Genomic DNA, 16,346 nt, shown 5'->3' on the forward strand with positions numbered 1-16,346 from the left:
GGAAACTAATCAACGGAGAGAAGCAACTTAGAACTAAGGAGAAATTTCCTAACAGTTAGAACAATCAACCAGTGGAACAACTTGCCTCCAGAGATTGTGAATGCTCCAAAACTGGAAGTTTTAAAGAAAAGATTGGATAACCATTAGTCCGAAGTGGTGTAGGGTTTCCTGCCTAAGCAGGGGGTTGGACTAGAAGACCTCCAAGGTCCCTTTCAACTCTGTTTATTCTATTCTATTCTATTCATCCTCACAGGGCAGAAAGTTAAGTTCCTCAACTGAGGTTGACTTTAAACTGAAAACAGAGAAGTGAATGGAGTGTAAGTGAAGCTAAGAGGCTGTTGCTTAATTTGCATAGTGGTCACAAAGGGACATAGTTATAAATTCTACCTTTTTTTGGCAGCGTGATTGCAAAGGAGAGAGAAGTTCATCACACTGCATTCTCTTTTGGCAAAGCTTAAAAGATGCTGCATTTTTTTCTGTTTCTGCTCTTTTTTGGCCAGGTTGTTCAGAGCCTAAGAATCTGCTCTTTCAACGTGAGATCATTTGGAGAATCTAAGAGAAGAAACTCAGAAATCATAGAGGTTATTGTAGAGGTATGTAATTCACTCTTGGGGTTGAGTTAATTAAATGGGGGAGGGGCTTTCAACTCAATGATTACATATTAATATAGATGAATTTAGAGTAATGTGTATTTGAGTGTTAATAAATCTGTGATTTTAGCAACAAACCTACCCCAGAAAGTCAGCACCAGATCAAAACTACGTGGATAACAAGACTTTAATTGCAAATGCTGTTGTTAAAAACTATGTAAGCTTATGGAAATATTTGATTTCTTAGGGAAAAATCATTATTTGCCAATGTCTCCTCAGATATTGCCACTTTTAATTAGTTTAATTGCCACTATAAAATACCTCCGAAGTCATTAAGAAAAAATTATCATGACAAAAAGTGCCATTGGGGGAAAAAGAAAAGAGTTGAATACACTAGATACCATTCAAAGGTTTGGATAGGAGCAGGTTAACATAGTATTTTATTCTCACATTGCAATGACTTCTCTTTGGAATCATTTTGTGTTTCTCTGGAAAAGTAGAATGCAGCTTCTTTCCATGGTTTTTCTTTGCTAGTAAATAATGAATTTCAAATCTCTAATACTAATAAAATATGCTGTTGTGTATATAATTCTCTTGATGCAGGCTCATTGTTGTGATGTTTTAAAGGGTGGCCCAAAATGTTCATTTACAGAATGAATTTATTTGGCTATTCAGCAAACAGTAAGTCAATATTTGGATTTAGGCAGATTTAAAATACTACTATGGATCTTTAGTCATTAATAGAGCAGCAATCCTGTACGTGTGTATATGTGTTTAAATTTAGAGAGATAGACTACAGTATTGTCATTTGTTTAATAATGGTAAGGCTGCCCCATTAAAATAAGGCACCTCTGGTGGTATCAACAACAGCAAACAAATAACCCAGCCAAAAAAACACAAAGCATTAATGCATATACAATTATATGATTGTTAATCGAAATGTAAAGGCCTTCATGATCACTAATTATGAAAGAATCCCAAGAAAGAGGAACCAAAAGCTAAAAATAAGCTTTATTAAAGTTTAATACTTAATGGAGTAAACATGCAGTGCTTCAGTGCTTGAATGGATACCAGGTATGTATGCAATGGTCCATCATGGCATTCCCATGCCAAGGAGTAGTGTTTGTAGAATTTTCATACCCAAACATACCCAAACATTCATTATTCAGAATAGAATAGAATAGAATAGAATAGAATAGAATAGAATAGAATAGAATAGAATAGAATAGAATAGAATAGAATAGAACAGAATAGAATAGAATACTTTATTGGCCAAGTGTGATTGGACACACAAGGAATTTGTCTTGGTGCAAATGCTTTCAGTATACATAAAAGAAAAGATACATTTGTCAAGAGTCCAGAATCATAAGGTACAACATTTAATAATAGTCATAGGATACAATAAGCAATCAAATCATACTAGGAAACAGTCAATATAGTCTCATTCATCAATACAACACAGACTATCAATTAAAAATGTGATAATCTAATTTACCAGCCTGTGAAAAGTCTTCCCCTGTGAACTCCTCAATGTCCCAACATCTATCATCACTCCCTCATAAATTCCCAAGCTATACCACATTTTTATATCAAAAGCCCACACAGTAGTTAAATATGTCACCAGCTTGGTCCAGAGTATACAATTATGTACTTATAATTTACGTTTTATGTATAGATTGCACACTCAATGCTAGCTGGTTCGACCAACTCTCTTCATACTCTACATAAATGACCTCTATGATCACATTAAGAGCAACTGCGTTCTCTTCGCTGATGATGTAAAGCTGTTCAATACAACAGACAATACTGCTACCCTTCAAAAATATCTTGACTATGTATCAGAATGATCAAACAAATGGCAACTTCAAATCTCAACAAATAAATGCTCTGTCTTACATATTGGCAAAAAATAAATAAATCAGAAAATAAAATACAAGCTGAATAGTCAAGACCTTGTTGATGATCCAAGTTCTGTAAAGGACCTTGGAATACTCATCTCTAATGATCTAAGTGCTAGAGCCCACTGTAACTACATAGCCAAAAAGGCATTAAGAGTTGTTAACCTCATCCTACATAGCTTTTTCTCTGGTAATATCACACTACTAACTAGAGCATACAAAACATTTGCTAGATCAATACTGGAATACAGTTCATCAGTCTGGAACCCACATTATGTATCTGATATAAGCACAATTGAGAAAGTCCAGAAATATTTCACAAGAAGAGTTCTCCACTCCTCTACTCGTTGTAGAATATCTTATGCCACCAGACTTGAAATTCTAGACCTAGAAAACCTTGAATTACACCGTCTTCGGTCTAATCTAAGTATGGTATATAAAATCATACATTGCAATGACTTACCTGTCAATGAATACTTCAGCTTCAACCATAACAACACAAGAGCACACAATAGATACAAACTCAAGGTTAACCTCACCAAACTTGATTGCAGGAAATACAACTTCAGCAACAGAGTGGTCAATGTCTGGAATACTCTACCTGACTCTGTGGTTTCTTCTCCAAACCCCAAAAACTTTAACCTTAGACTGTCTACTATTGACCTCACCCCTTTCCTAAGAGGTCTGTAGGGGGCGTGCATAAACGCATCAACGTGCTTATCGTCCCTGTCCTATTGTTTCTTTTATTTTTCTTATATATACCCATTTCATGTATTCATAACTATGTATATACTTATACCTATTAGCTTGTAAGCGATTGACAAATCAAAATAAATAAAATAAATAAATAAAATAGCTATTGTATGCTGTATCCTGATTAGCAGCAGAATTTCAATCAAGGTTGATTCTTCATACCTACTAAGATTTTCTCAAAGTATATGTTCTAATATTAACTAACAGGTCTTCTTAATACTACTCTTCATCTGGGATTAGTGATCTCAGTGGATCTTCTCCTAGTTTGTAATTCCTAATCAGGAAAGACTGCTGAGTAGTTATCAATGTAGGTGTCCCAATCACTGCTCCATGGAAATGCCTCTTCAGGCCTGGCAAAGGGTCAGCCAGGAGTTGTTACTTCTTCTAAGAAGCACAAAAAGGCAACTACTGTAAGGGAACATCTTCAGGAAAAGCTCTGAATAACAGGTTGTATAGGACCTGGTAAGCATTACAATTTTTAACCAATATGTCCCCTATATGTCATCTGTAACCATCACCACCACATAATCTCTTCATTGAAAGGGACATATTCTCAAAGGAAATGGGGTGGGGGTCATAGAGAACATTCATTGGTGAATGGGCAGCTTAGAAACTGAAATTATGAATAAATATAACTAAACGAACTCCAAAAATGCCTGCATTTCTCCACAAAAAAACGCAGTCAAGTTGCAGTATTGTGTTTTTTTTTCAATGTCATTATTACTGCAATGTAACCATTAGGATCCTAATTAAATTAGAGCTCTAATCAACAATTCTCATGGTATAACATGCCAAGCACAGAGCCTTTACAAACCTTTTTTGTTTGCTCCTCAGATTATATCTCGCTGTGATATCATGCTACTAATGGAAATAAAGGACAACAGGAACAGAATATGCCCTTTTCTATTAGAGAAACTAAATGGGTAAGATGCAGAAATGAAGATTTATTAAAACTGGCAGGGTTGGATGCAGATTTGGCTGAGATTGGATAAAATATTTGGAATGGAGCCACTAATTAGAGTAAATATTTCCTTATTGCTCTCTTGGAAGAAAGAAGAGAAAAAGACAGGCAATATATGTTTGATATATAGGTGGAGGGTGAAATGTATACGAGTCACAAAACCAATATTGATCAAAGATGATCAGAATGAAATATTAGTCTGTACCATGCACATTTTAAACTTTATTTATTTATTTATTTATTTATTTATTGAATTTATATTGTTGCCTATTCGCTCATGCCAAGCAGTTTTTACCTTAACTATATTTATAATATTTATAACTATAATGTTTATAACTAAAGCTATATTTATGACCATAATTATAAATATTTAATTTGATGAAAAACTATAAATGAATACAATAAATGTGCAAAGAGTAAGGTTGGATCTGATAGTAACATAAGAAAGGAACCATTATTGTGAGGTGTTGTGTATTTCTTCATACCTCCCTCCAAAGGAGTCCTTTAAATTATCATAGATGGACATAAATGCAGCCCTCATATAGAGATCTGAGTAAAGGAGTACAAATATAGTTGAACATAACACTGTAAAAATGCACATAAGAATACATTTATATCAAGTGAAATGAAATGTACACATACAGATTTAAAGCATTAAGTGCATAATATCTAGCAGGTACAACATTCAGTTTTAAAATAAAATAAAAACATTTTCTTGTTTTTTCCAGCTTTTCTTAAAAGACTGCTGCAATTTGTAAATTGACCAAAGTGGAGATTTTTTAAATTAATTTTTTTCCTTCCCTGAGCTACTTTCCTTTTCAGTGGCTAATCTTTTGTAAGTCCATCATGCAAGGTTCCTTTGTTTTTCCAGTCACTTGAGTTTACAAGACTTTACTCCCAGCTCCCAAGCACACAGGAAAAGCAGGTGGCTCAGGAAAAGAAAAATAATATTTAAAAACATGGATCAAATTTGAAACTCGAGCTGTTCTTCACCACACACAAGTGCTATAACCACTATGCCACTGAGGATGACCTAGAGCAGGGGTCTTCAAACTTGACAGCTTTAAGACTTGTGGATTTCAATTCCCAGAATTCCTCCTCCAGTCATGTTAGCTCAGGAATTCTGGGAGCTGAAGTCCACAAGTCTTAAATTTGCCAAGTTTGAAGACCCTTGGCCTAGAGCAAAAGCTGCAGCAGATCTTCTTGAAGAGCAGGTGGGGGGAAGGCATTCCTGCCTTTGCACAAGAGCTAAAAAAGTATCTGGCAAAAGGGTTGGGGGGGGTGTTCCCTAAAAGATAATAAACTACTGCCCTACTTACACTGGTACAAGCCAGAAAAGGCTACTTTGGACAGGGAGCAGAAGAACAGAAATTATATTTGTGGTGGGCTAAAAGGAGGGGAGCTGACAATGTGCCTTCCTGCTCTCCCTAAACTGTTGGGGGCAGTGCAGATATGCCCACCTGGATCTGAGAGATTAAAAATCAGATTCATTTTTCTTCCCAGGCGGTCAGAACGAGCATACAGTTATGTGGTCAGTAACCGATTAGGAAGAAGGCATTACAAGGAGCAATATGCTTTTTTCTACAGGTATGTTGATTTCATCATTTCATTCAATATAGAAGATATTATTCAGAAACTGTGAGGGAAAAAATTGCAGAGGCCTACAGCTACAGAAGTGGTTGTCTGTCTGTCTGTCTATGAAGGTGAAGGTTTGTTCTTTGAGCTTGTGGGTTGGTTTCCAAACGTTTCGTTACCAGGCTAAGTAACATTTTCAGTGGAGTTTAGGGGATGTCAAGGTCAGTGTTCTTCTGTTTATAAGGGCTTCAGGCATGGGTGTGTCAAGTGAGGGTCTTGTGATGGGCCTTGTGATAAGGAGATTACATCAGGTCAGGATCATTGGGAGGTAAACTGCTGGTGGGGAGGTTGCGTAGGTTGGTTGAAGGTCAGCACTGTCTCTGGTTAGCTGGGTTTGGATTCTAAGGGCTTCGTAGGTTGATTGTAGGTCAATGTGTCTGTTGAGGGAATTGCTTGTAGAGTACCACACCTGAAGTCCTTGTAAGCAGAACACTGACATTGGCATCCCCTAAACTCTGCTGAATATGTTACTTAGCCTGATAATGAAACATTTGAAAACCAACCCACATACTCAGAGAATGAACCTTCACCTTCATTCTACACCTGAGCTATTAGTTATTCGCCACTATTGCTATCTATCTATATCTATCTATTCTGTCTCTGCCTCTGTCTTTCTCTCTCTCTCTCTCTCTCTCTCTCTCTATCTATCTATCTATCATCTATCTATCATCTATCCATCTATCATCTATCTATCTCTATCTACTATCTACAAATATACAAATATAGACAAATAAAATGCAATAATAAGCCAAGTTGTTAAAACAGTATAAATCAAATAAAAACATGGGAGGAAAATTGAATTTCTGTTAACGCACCATGCTCTCAGAGGAACAAAAAAGAAACATCATTGTCGGTAGCAGAATCTAGCACATCTGCAGTTGCTAAGATAGGGAAGGTATAAAAAGCTACTGTACTTAGCAACAATAGCTAATGACTACTGACTATAAACTTCTTGAAAAGAAAGTTGGAAGTGGTGCCATAGGAGGATGTGAAAACCTAGATATTCATTAGATGGCAAGAAAAAAACCTTCTGGGTTTTCACAACTCAAACATAACAACTCTAAGCCAGTTAATAATGAACAAGTAACATTGTGAATGGGTTCTGTGAATATTAAATCACAAACTATCCAGCCAATTTAGCCTAGGCTCAAGTGCCCATGTGCATCAGCCCCTCAGATATTAGATCTAATTATACCAAATATTTTTGCTAACCTAATTTAATTAGATGTTAAGTCCTATTGAATTCAATTATTTTAGGATTGTAAGTTAACCATACAAAGATTTTTTGTTACCTATTTTTTTATTCTGTAAGTCCTATTGGCCACCTTAAATTGAAAAGACAGCATTAAAATCATCAACATTAACATGTCCACCCTTGAAACAGTAACCTTCTACTAATACGTTAATTTACACTGTAGGTTGGATAGCGTCTGTGTGAAGCAAGTCTATCAGTATCCTGATCTACAGCCAGGTGATGAAGATGCCTTTTCCAGAGAACCTTTTGTTGTTTTGTTCAACTCTCCAAGAACAGGTTAGATACAGTTAATGTACTTTGTCCTTCCCGTTTAAAGGTTGAAAGTCAGAAGAAATGGGATCCTTGGAGAAGCCTGAGATCTGGAATATCCGGAAATATCCCTGATCTTTAAAGCTAAGAGCTCTTCTAACCAATATCTGTTTGGCAAACCACCAACGTTCCCACAGGCCCTATCCCAAAACCCAAAGAAGGGCCTTTTTTTCCAACCTGGTTTTAATGAGGTGTTTAAGCAGTGGAGGGATTCAAAAAAATTCACTACCTGTTCTGTGGGCATGGCATGGTGGGTGTGGCATGGTGTGGTGGGTGTGGCTTGGTGGGCATGGCAGGGGAAGGATACTGTAAAATCTCCATTCTCACCCCACTCCAGGGAAAGGATATTGCAAAATCTCCATTCCCTCCTAACCCCACTAACCTGCTTTCTAGCTCCGTTCTCCTGTGCAGGGCAACAAAAGACCCAGCCGATCAGCTGGGACTCGGGAGGTAGAGAATAGATGGGGGTGGGGCCAGTCAGAGGTGGTATTTGCCGTTTCTCCGAACTACTCAAAATTTCCGCTACCGGTTCTCCAGACCTGGTCAGAACCTGCTGAATACCATCTCTTTGTTTAAGGATAGGGATAGGGGTCTTCCAAGAGACAAATACTCACTCTTGAGCCTCAAGAGTGTGTCCAAATTGCGGAAACTACCTCATTTCAGTAGGGTGATCTTGAGGTGCTTGGCAGAAATCAATGTGTACATGTGGAGAGGGAGGATTCTATGCAGCCCAGAGGTTATTGCATTAACATGGTGTTTAGACCAGTCTGATGCATCTGCTATGGTCACTATTATTCCAGCAAGCACAATTGATATAATCACAAGTTTTTTTAAAGGGCTTTAAGGTGCCAAAAGAAAGATCAAGCCAAAAACACCTCAGTTGGTCCACACACTTAAGGCATGTATGTCCCTGCACTTTAGAAGGCAATACAGGCAATTGTTGACTTATGACTGTAATTGTGCCTGGCAATTATGGTTGAAAGTTTTGACAATTCTAAAGCGGGTCATCATATGATCAGACCCAATTTTATGACCTTTCTTGCAGCAGTGGTTAAGTGAACATGGCAGTCATTAAGCAAACCCAGTGATTGCTATGGACCGGTTTTTGCCAGAAACCAGAAGTAAACATCAATTTCCAACAAAATTGTGGTAAATTACGGTCATATGGCCATGAGGCAATGCAAATGGCTGTATATGTGGGTCAGTTGTTGAGCGTCCAAAAGAAACTTTGAAACCAGATCATACATAGCTTTGGGGAGATCTGTCACCAAACGACTAGTCGTAGGTTGACGATTATCCATACTATATCCAAAAATAACGATAGACCTACTATTGGGTAAATTGAAGCAGCAACTATCAGTGTTCCAGAAAAACAAACACCAACACCAAAACTCTGAGACAGGCATTTTCTCAAAGTTCCATTTTATTAGAATTGTCATACTGGCTCATCTGGGAAAACCCGAATTTGGGAGTTCCGAGTTTTCCCCCAACAATTGAAAATCAAAAACCCATCGCCTGCACCCCACAGTCCATCACATGGCCCAATCACCATCCATCCCAACTGGAGACAATCCTCTAAACCACTCCTCAACCAGGTGCCATGACCTTGACTGAAAAGAAGAATGCTATTATGTCTAACTACATCCACTCTATGAAATCCCCCCTCCCAATTTCCCAGGCACAGGAATGTGGCAGCATGGAAGCTTCTGGTGCTAATATGACTTCCAAGGCTGACAGGAGCTTTGAAAAGCAGATCAGGAGAATGGCAAATTGAAGTGAAGCCCTTTGCATTGTTCTCAAGTAATTCAGCAGCCATTTCATTGCACCAAAGACTCCATTTTCCAGAATAGACTGCCCCTCTAACTGACCACTCTCTAGCTGTTGCTCTACATAGACAACTTGCAACTGGGGTTGTTTCTGTTTCCATTTCAAAGATACCCAGTTGCATGAAGTGGTGCTACTGCATCAAGGAAGGTGGTGTGGTAGGAGGAGTGCTGGAGCTTTCTCCTGACTCAGGTGGTGGGACATCATGGGACATCTCTGCAGAACAGCTGAATGAAACTCTTGTCACAACAGGCTGAACTGCTTTCTTTCCCCTTTTACAACCCTACTTGTCTCACCAGCTGCCAGTTTAAAAGTAATTCTTCAGTGTAGAAAGGATGGGACAGTGAGACTGGAAAATCAGAAAGAAAGTAATTGGCAGGGCCACAAAAAGTTTATTTTGTTTTTGCAAATTATCTCTGGGTTCAAGTCCATGAAAATTAAATGTCTGATTCTTCAGTCTGTGAGTTTAAAAATGCCAATAATCCATCCTTTTTCTTCTCTTTGTTGGTTAAGCGGTCATGGAATTTGTGATCATCCCAATACACACAATGCCTGAAATGGCTGTACGAGAAATCGATGAACTCTACGATGTGTTTCTGGATGTCAAGTTGCGCTGGAACACTAAGGTTAGTCAAGGCCAGCTCAACAGAGTGAGCCAATATTCTCTCACGTGTGTATTATGTACTGTATTTAGCAGCTCTATCTGAATATATGTATCTCATTTTTAAAAGAATTTCATATTTATGGGAGACTTCAATGCTGGCTGTGACTATGTGGCAAAGAAGCAGTGGAAAAATATCCGATTACGAAATCAGACTGACTTTGTTTGGATAATTGATGATAAAAGCGACACAACTGTGAAATCAACAACACACTGCCCCTATGACAGGTAATGTTTCAGGCTGACTCATTCGATTCCATTCAGTTCATCTACTAATACTACCTATTATTTGCCGTATGAAAAGAACCTGTCCTGTGAGATTGGCAAAGCTCTAGCTGATTTCATCGCAGGAGATGAAGACAACATGAAAATAGTGAGAATCAAGCTAGCTAACTTATATATAAGGCAGGAATAGACAATCTATAGTCCCAGATTGCCTGCAGCCCCCAGTTTTGGCCTCCCATTCTCTCTTTGACTATCAAAAGTGGTTGGCATGGTAACCCATCATTCTGAAGCAAGGAACACTAAAACTATATGCACCCTAAAAGTCTTCATGCAACAAAGTGTTTTACACACACACACACACACTCAAGAAAACTTTGGAAATCTCTGCTTTTTAATCCATGTTCTTCACATCATTGTTTCAACCATTTAATATGGCCTGTCTTCCCTACTTGGACTGTTTTGGTGGATAAGTCCCATCCTTCGTGAGAAGGTTTCAACCAGGATCATACTCACTTACAGTATGGTAGCCTCTCCCACCAATTGAGTTAGACCAAGATATGGAGGCCAGCTGGCTGGCTGGCCATAATTCAACCTTTCCCAACTGGTAGCATGCATCCTCTCGTGGCATAAGTATGTCTAGGTGAGAGCAGGTTGGCTCAGAGGTCTAAATGGTGGAACTATTCCAATGCTACTTGGTCTAATGAGAGAAAACTATGTAGGGTGAGAAGGTTGGTCACCAATCAGCTTCTTAGCAAGTAAATTTGTATTGTGTCTTGTGATACAGCAAAATGGAACTAAAGCTGCCAGCTTTGGCTGAAAGAACTTTTCTGATTTTCAGAAAGAAAACTTTGTACCTTTATTAAATCTACTACCTAGAATAAGCTATCTAGATATTGTCTTCCTTGATCTTTCTTTGGAACATGGTTCTAGTACCGTATTGCCGGCGTATAAGGCGACCCGGCGTATAAGGCGACCCCCACCACCACCGGAAACGCCCTCCAGAAATCCCGGGGCTGCAGCGGCAGGGCAGAGTGCCAGGGGCCGTGGGAAGAACAGGAAGGCTGCAGCCTCGGGCGGAGCGAGGCGGCGGGATGAAGCGGAAGCGGCGCAGGGGATCCAGGAAGCCAGAGGCGCCGCTGCGTCCAACAAGCATCCGAAAGCCGGCAGTGGATATACCGGCGTATAAGGCGACCCCCACTTGGAGGCATGTTTTTTGGGGCAAAAAAGTCGTCTTATACGCCGGCAAATACGGTACATATATGTCCCCTGGATCAGGTTACATAGCAAAGGGTATTTCCATCTGGTTGCATAGCAGAGGGTATTTCCATCTGGTTGCATAGCGGAGGGTATTTCCATCTGGTTGCATAGCGGAGGGTATTTCCATCTGGTTGCATAGCGGAGGGTATTTCCATCTGTCTTCAGTGAACTTTTGATAGCTCACCCACAAATATTTCAGAAGTCTTGGATCTGTCTAGAACAGACAACAGCTCCAAAGTTGCCTAGTCCAACATGATTCACCAGCCAATTCTGCTTCTTCCAAACCTCAATCCTAAATCAACCCTAAATAATCTCTTTTACTTCCTTCTCTACCTTATAGCAACTGTTATGTGAAACTATAAAAACTGTTTTGTGGCTAGTTATCAGGTTATCATTTGAGGCAAATTCTCTCCAGCCTCTTTCTGAAGTTCTCTAATGAAGGGGAAAATATCACTTCATGACACAACCTGCTCTGCTGGTTGACAGCTTTCATTTTATCCCTCTTTAGTCTACTCTTCTGTTATATAAACATACCCAGTTTCTTTAACCATTTTCAAAGAATTTGGTTTCCAGTTCCCTCACTTTCTTGATAGCTTTCATCTGAACTTGTTCCACTTTGTTGATGTCTAATTACACATGCTTGTCCCAGCATTCAAAGCGGGGTGTGACCAAGACAGTGTAGAGTAGAACAATTATATCCCATGATTTGATCTCCATGCGTCCCAGGATAACATTTGCTGACTCACATAGATCAACTTGGGACACTAAAACACATGTACTACTTTTCACATATACTGCTGCCAAACCAATACCCAAAGTACTTCTGTGCTTTGTGTTTTTCAAGGTTTTTTTTCCCCTTCAGATATAGGACATCATATTTTTTTCTGTTAAATTTCATCTTGTTTATTTCACTTTTCTGTTCAAGCCCATCCAGATCTTTCTGAATCTTCTTTTTCTCATCTAAAGTGTTAGTCACGTCAAACTGTTGCATTCTTTCCCAAGGATGTTACCCAATTAACTGCTCTGTAATTTACCAGGCCCTCCTTGTTTTGAAGAAAAGAGCTATACTTGTTCTTGTGCTCCTCCAGTTTTGTGGACTTTGCCAGTTGTCTAGGAATTCCCAAAAATTAAAAGTTGAATAGGAATGGAATTAAGTAAAACAGCTGAACAGGATGCATTCCAACTTTTTAATAATTAAGGCAGCTTTCCTTTATATCTGGTCAAATATGTTCTTGGGTAACAGGTCTGGAGGGAATCCCCTCTACCATATACATGTTTATCCCATTGACCTCTGGGCAGCTAATAATTAAACATAAAAAAGATGGTCGACAAATCTACTCTTCATGAAGCTGATGAAATCCTGTGCAGGTAGACATGGCAAAGGTCTAGGTCTGATGAGGCTTGCATCCTTGTAACTCTACCTAAAAATTATGAACTTCACATGATTTTCACATGAGCTCTACCCTGATAGTTTCTCTTGGTATATAATAATAAAAGTATGGGACAACCGGTGAGGGTGCAAACTGTTTCAAAGAAGGTTGTAGATCCAGGCCATCATATTATATTAGTACAAAACTACTGCACTCCACAGCTGAAATTTTTTTCAAGAACTATCCTGGACCATTTATACAAAATAAATTATATTTTATTCAATTGAATGAAAACTAGTTTTTAAAAAAGGGCAGGACACTCTCTCTATCTTATATAATGGCACATGTAAACTACTGCAGCCCTATTACCCAGCCCAGTTCCATTGGATCAAGGTACATTAAATTCAGCATGCCTTTAAAAATTATGCCTATAATCTTATTGTATGCTTGCCTTCATGCTGCGTTATGTGCAAAGGATACAAGGAAAAAAAACAGCTCTGAAAAGCCAGAAGATGAGAGATTCTCCCCAGCTGCTTGTGATACTGCAGTGCAGCAGTGGGTCCAAGTGCTGGCTGCAGGCCACTGGTGCTTTTGAGAATCCAGCCCAGGATTGGCATTCCACTATATGCAACCTTTTCTCCAATATATTTATTCTAGGGGTGCTTAGGTAGTTACTAATGCCATGGTCTTGTTCCCACTTTCTCTCACTGTCAAGGATTGTGCTCCATGGAGAGATGCTTATAAATACCACCACGCTGGGCTCAGCCAAAATCTTTGATTTTCAAAGTGCCTTCTCCATGACTGAAGAACAGGTTTGTTTTGAAGCATTGGGTGATGCATGCTCCAGGGAAACTTTCTCAAGGTCCTTTATCTTTGGGACCTGCCAGGACTTGTGGCAACAAAGGGGAAAGAGGAATGGAAGTGGGTTCAATCAGGAAAGAAGAAGGGAAGAACTGAGACCAAGGTAAACCAAGAAGGGAAAATAAAGCAATGGGTAGTAAAGCAATTTCCCACTACTTGTCCTCCATTGATGCTGATCAGATTCTTATGAGCAAAGATGCAGTGAGAGTGGAAGCAAGCAAGAATTCCTATTTCTAAAGCAGCCTTCCCCACTGACCTCCCAGTATGTTGGAACTGTAATTGCTACAATTCCCGGTTGGCCTTAGCAAGTGTTTGTGTAGGTAGAGTTGGTCATCCATAGGCAAATTTTGGCCTATGAGTTTTTACACAAATTTTTTGTGTGTGTGTGTGTCTGCTTCTCTAAATATCACCAATTTGTCTTCAGAAAAATTAAGGCTACTTTACCACCCTTGATTTATGAATGGTTGCTTAGTGACCATTTTGAAAACACCGCCAACCCCAAAAAAGCCTTTTAACAATCACTGTGTTTGTTTAACAACCAACTGCTTCTATACCTTCAGAAATATGGTCTACGCCAGGGGTCCCCAAACTTGGCAACTTTAAGACTTGTGGACTTCAACTCCCAGAATTCCTCAGCCAACTGGCTGAGGAATTCTGGGAGTTGAAGTCCACAAGTCTTAAAGTTGCCAAGTTTGGGGACCCCTGGTCTATGCAATAGATGGGTACCTCTGCTCTCATTTAATTTCTTAAAATGTATAGCGAAGTCCATGGTCTGGAGTTTATATAATCAGGAAGAGGAAGTATCTTTGCTTCAGGTTTGTTGTAAAACAACAATGAATAGCAGCTACAAATCATAATATTAACTTTATACATAATAGTTGTGATATGTATTAGTGCAAAGATGGCAAAACATAGTCTCTTAACTTAATATATATATATATCTTCACAGGCCTTAGCAGTGAGCGATCACTTCCCAGTAGAATTCCAGCTGAGAACAACCAGACGTTCCTCAGGAAGAACAACCAGATATTGTAGAACTCTTGTATAATAAATCCAGTGAAATGTCGTTCTAGTCAAGCTTAAAACACGCAAACACAAAAATGTATATTCACAAGAGAAAAGCTGATTTTTGGGGGGGTCATTTTTGTGGACATTTTGCTACACTATGATATATTTAACAAAAAAAATGCAAAGCCCATATCTTTAGAATATTCAAAATATTCAAGATGAATGAAATGCTGTTTATTCATAAAATAAACAATCTAGATTAATTTGAATCTCTTAGTCTATATCACATGAAATATTTGGTGAAACAGTTTGTTCAGAATTGTTCCATATCTGACCTTATATAAACATAGAAATTTAAGTAGCCAGAACAGATGTGTTTGTATAATTTCTTTTTGCAAAGTTCAAATTCTGCAGACACAAAGCCAGTTTGAAGTCAGAAAAGGTCATATTAGGCTGCATTCCAAAGGTCATCTTCATAAACTCCATTGTACTGAGATAGTGGCTTGGTTCATACATTGCTAGGACACAGCCTGGAGTTTGTGGCTCAAAATGTATGAACCAAGCCAACATGCTCCATCTCCAAATAATAATTGAAATAAATTGATGACTTTAGATATCCTTGAACTCCAGAAAATTTTGAACGCAAGCTGTTCTTGAATTCCTCCAGGGGTTTTTGCCCACAAATGTTCTTTCATAGCAATGTAGTTGACGGTCTTTGGGCAAGTTAGACATAAACATACAAGATGATAACAAGTAAAGGGTCAGCCTGCCGAAGATTATTATGTTGAATCAGATTTTATCTCATGTTTGACTATACTTTGAGGCGTAGGATTTATTTTCTTTGCAGTATTATAGTAACATATTAGAGACCATGTTGTATAAAACCTGATAACAGTGTGTGTTCATATTAGTAGGGCAAACAATTACCCAAGGCTTTTTCCCGTTAAGCAAACAAAAAATATATATTTTCAAACTGTGTACATAACCATACAATTGGTAAGGACCATGTAAGTGTTGGAACCAGTCGCTTATAAAGTGTGTTCATCCACAACAATATAATGGGCAGAAGGAATCACTTTGAAGAATAGAAGGGAAGATTCACTACCAAGGCAACAGTCAGATAAAAGAAACCCGAGTTGGGGGTTCTGAACCTTAGAAAACTTCCCCAACTAAAACCCTCCCTAGTTCTCATAAAGATAAAAGGGGAATTGATTCAGACTTGCAAAAGTCTGTTCCATAACCTTATAATAAAAATAGTATTGGCCTGCATAACTTTCCTCATCTGATCTACTCTGAAGAGCTGATAGAAATATACATCTCCTGTTCCTGTTTGAATCCATATAATAAATTCAAGCTCACTACTCCCTTTAATAACTAGTTCCCTTGGTTAGAAAAATCTTCACTCATCAGTAGCCCCCAGTGAAAGTGCCTTGGATTATTATGAATGGCTTATGTAGACTTGATTAGTTTATTCATCATAGTTTAACCATGGTTTTTGAACATGCCACCATTGACTTGCACCATATACTATGGCAAAATTAAGCAAGCTGTGCTGTGGATTGGCCTGCTGACAAGTTTGAAAAATAACAGTCATTATAATTTATTACACTTTTATTATATATTGCCTACCTCAGGAAGAGCCTTAATAAGAACTGACACAAAAGATTTGCTCATATATATTAAACTCTTATCTTTGTCATCCCCCTTCTATTTCTAATTATACTGTCATTCTTCTTTTC

The 16,346-nt window shown here is 38.5% G+C and overlaps 1 protein-coding gene across 1 annotated transcript; it reads left to right on the forward strand.

Annotated features, from left to right (window-relative positions):
- Nucleotides 1-386: 386 nt before the first annotated feature.
- On the forward strand, nt 387-14,876 carry DNASE1L3 (deoxyribonuclease 1L3). Its single transcript, XM_087954745.1, has 8 exons — nt 387-593; nt 4,076-4,164; nt 5,706-5,789; nt 7,256-7,368; nt 9,739-9,851; nt 9,957-10,114; nt 13,454-13,550; nt 14,549-14,876. The coding sequence occupies exons 1-8, from the start codon at nt 462-464 to the stop codon at nt 14,645-14,647; spliced, it is 885 nt and encodes a 294-aa protein (XP_087810871.1). The 5' UTR covers nt 387-461; the 3' UTR covers nt 14,648-14,876.
- Nucleotides 14,877-16,346: the final 1,470 nt, after the last annotated feature.

Source organism: Notechis scutatus, chromosome 2, assembly GCF_049901735.1.
Source record: "Notechis scutatus isolate UNSWTSFEM ecotype Mainland chromosome 2, rNotScu1.2, whole genome shotgun sequence".
Taxonomy (NCBI): Eukaryota; Metazoa; Chordata; class Lepidosauria; order Squamata; family Elapidae; genus Notechis; species Notechis scutatus.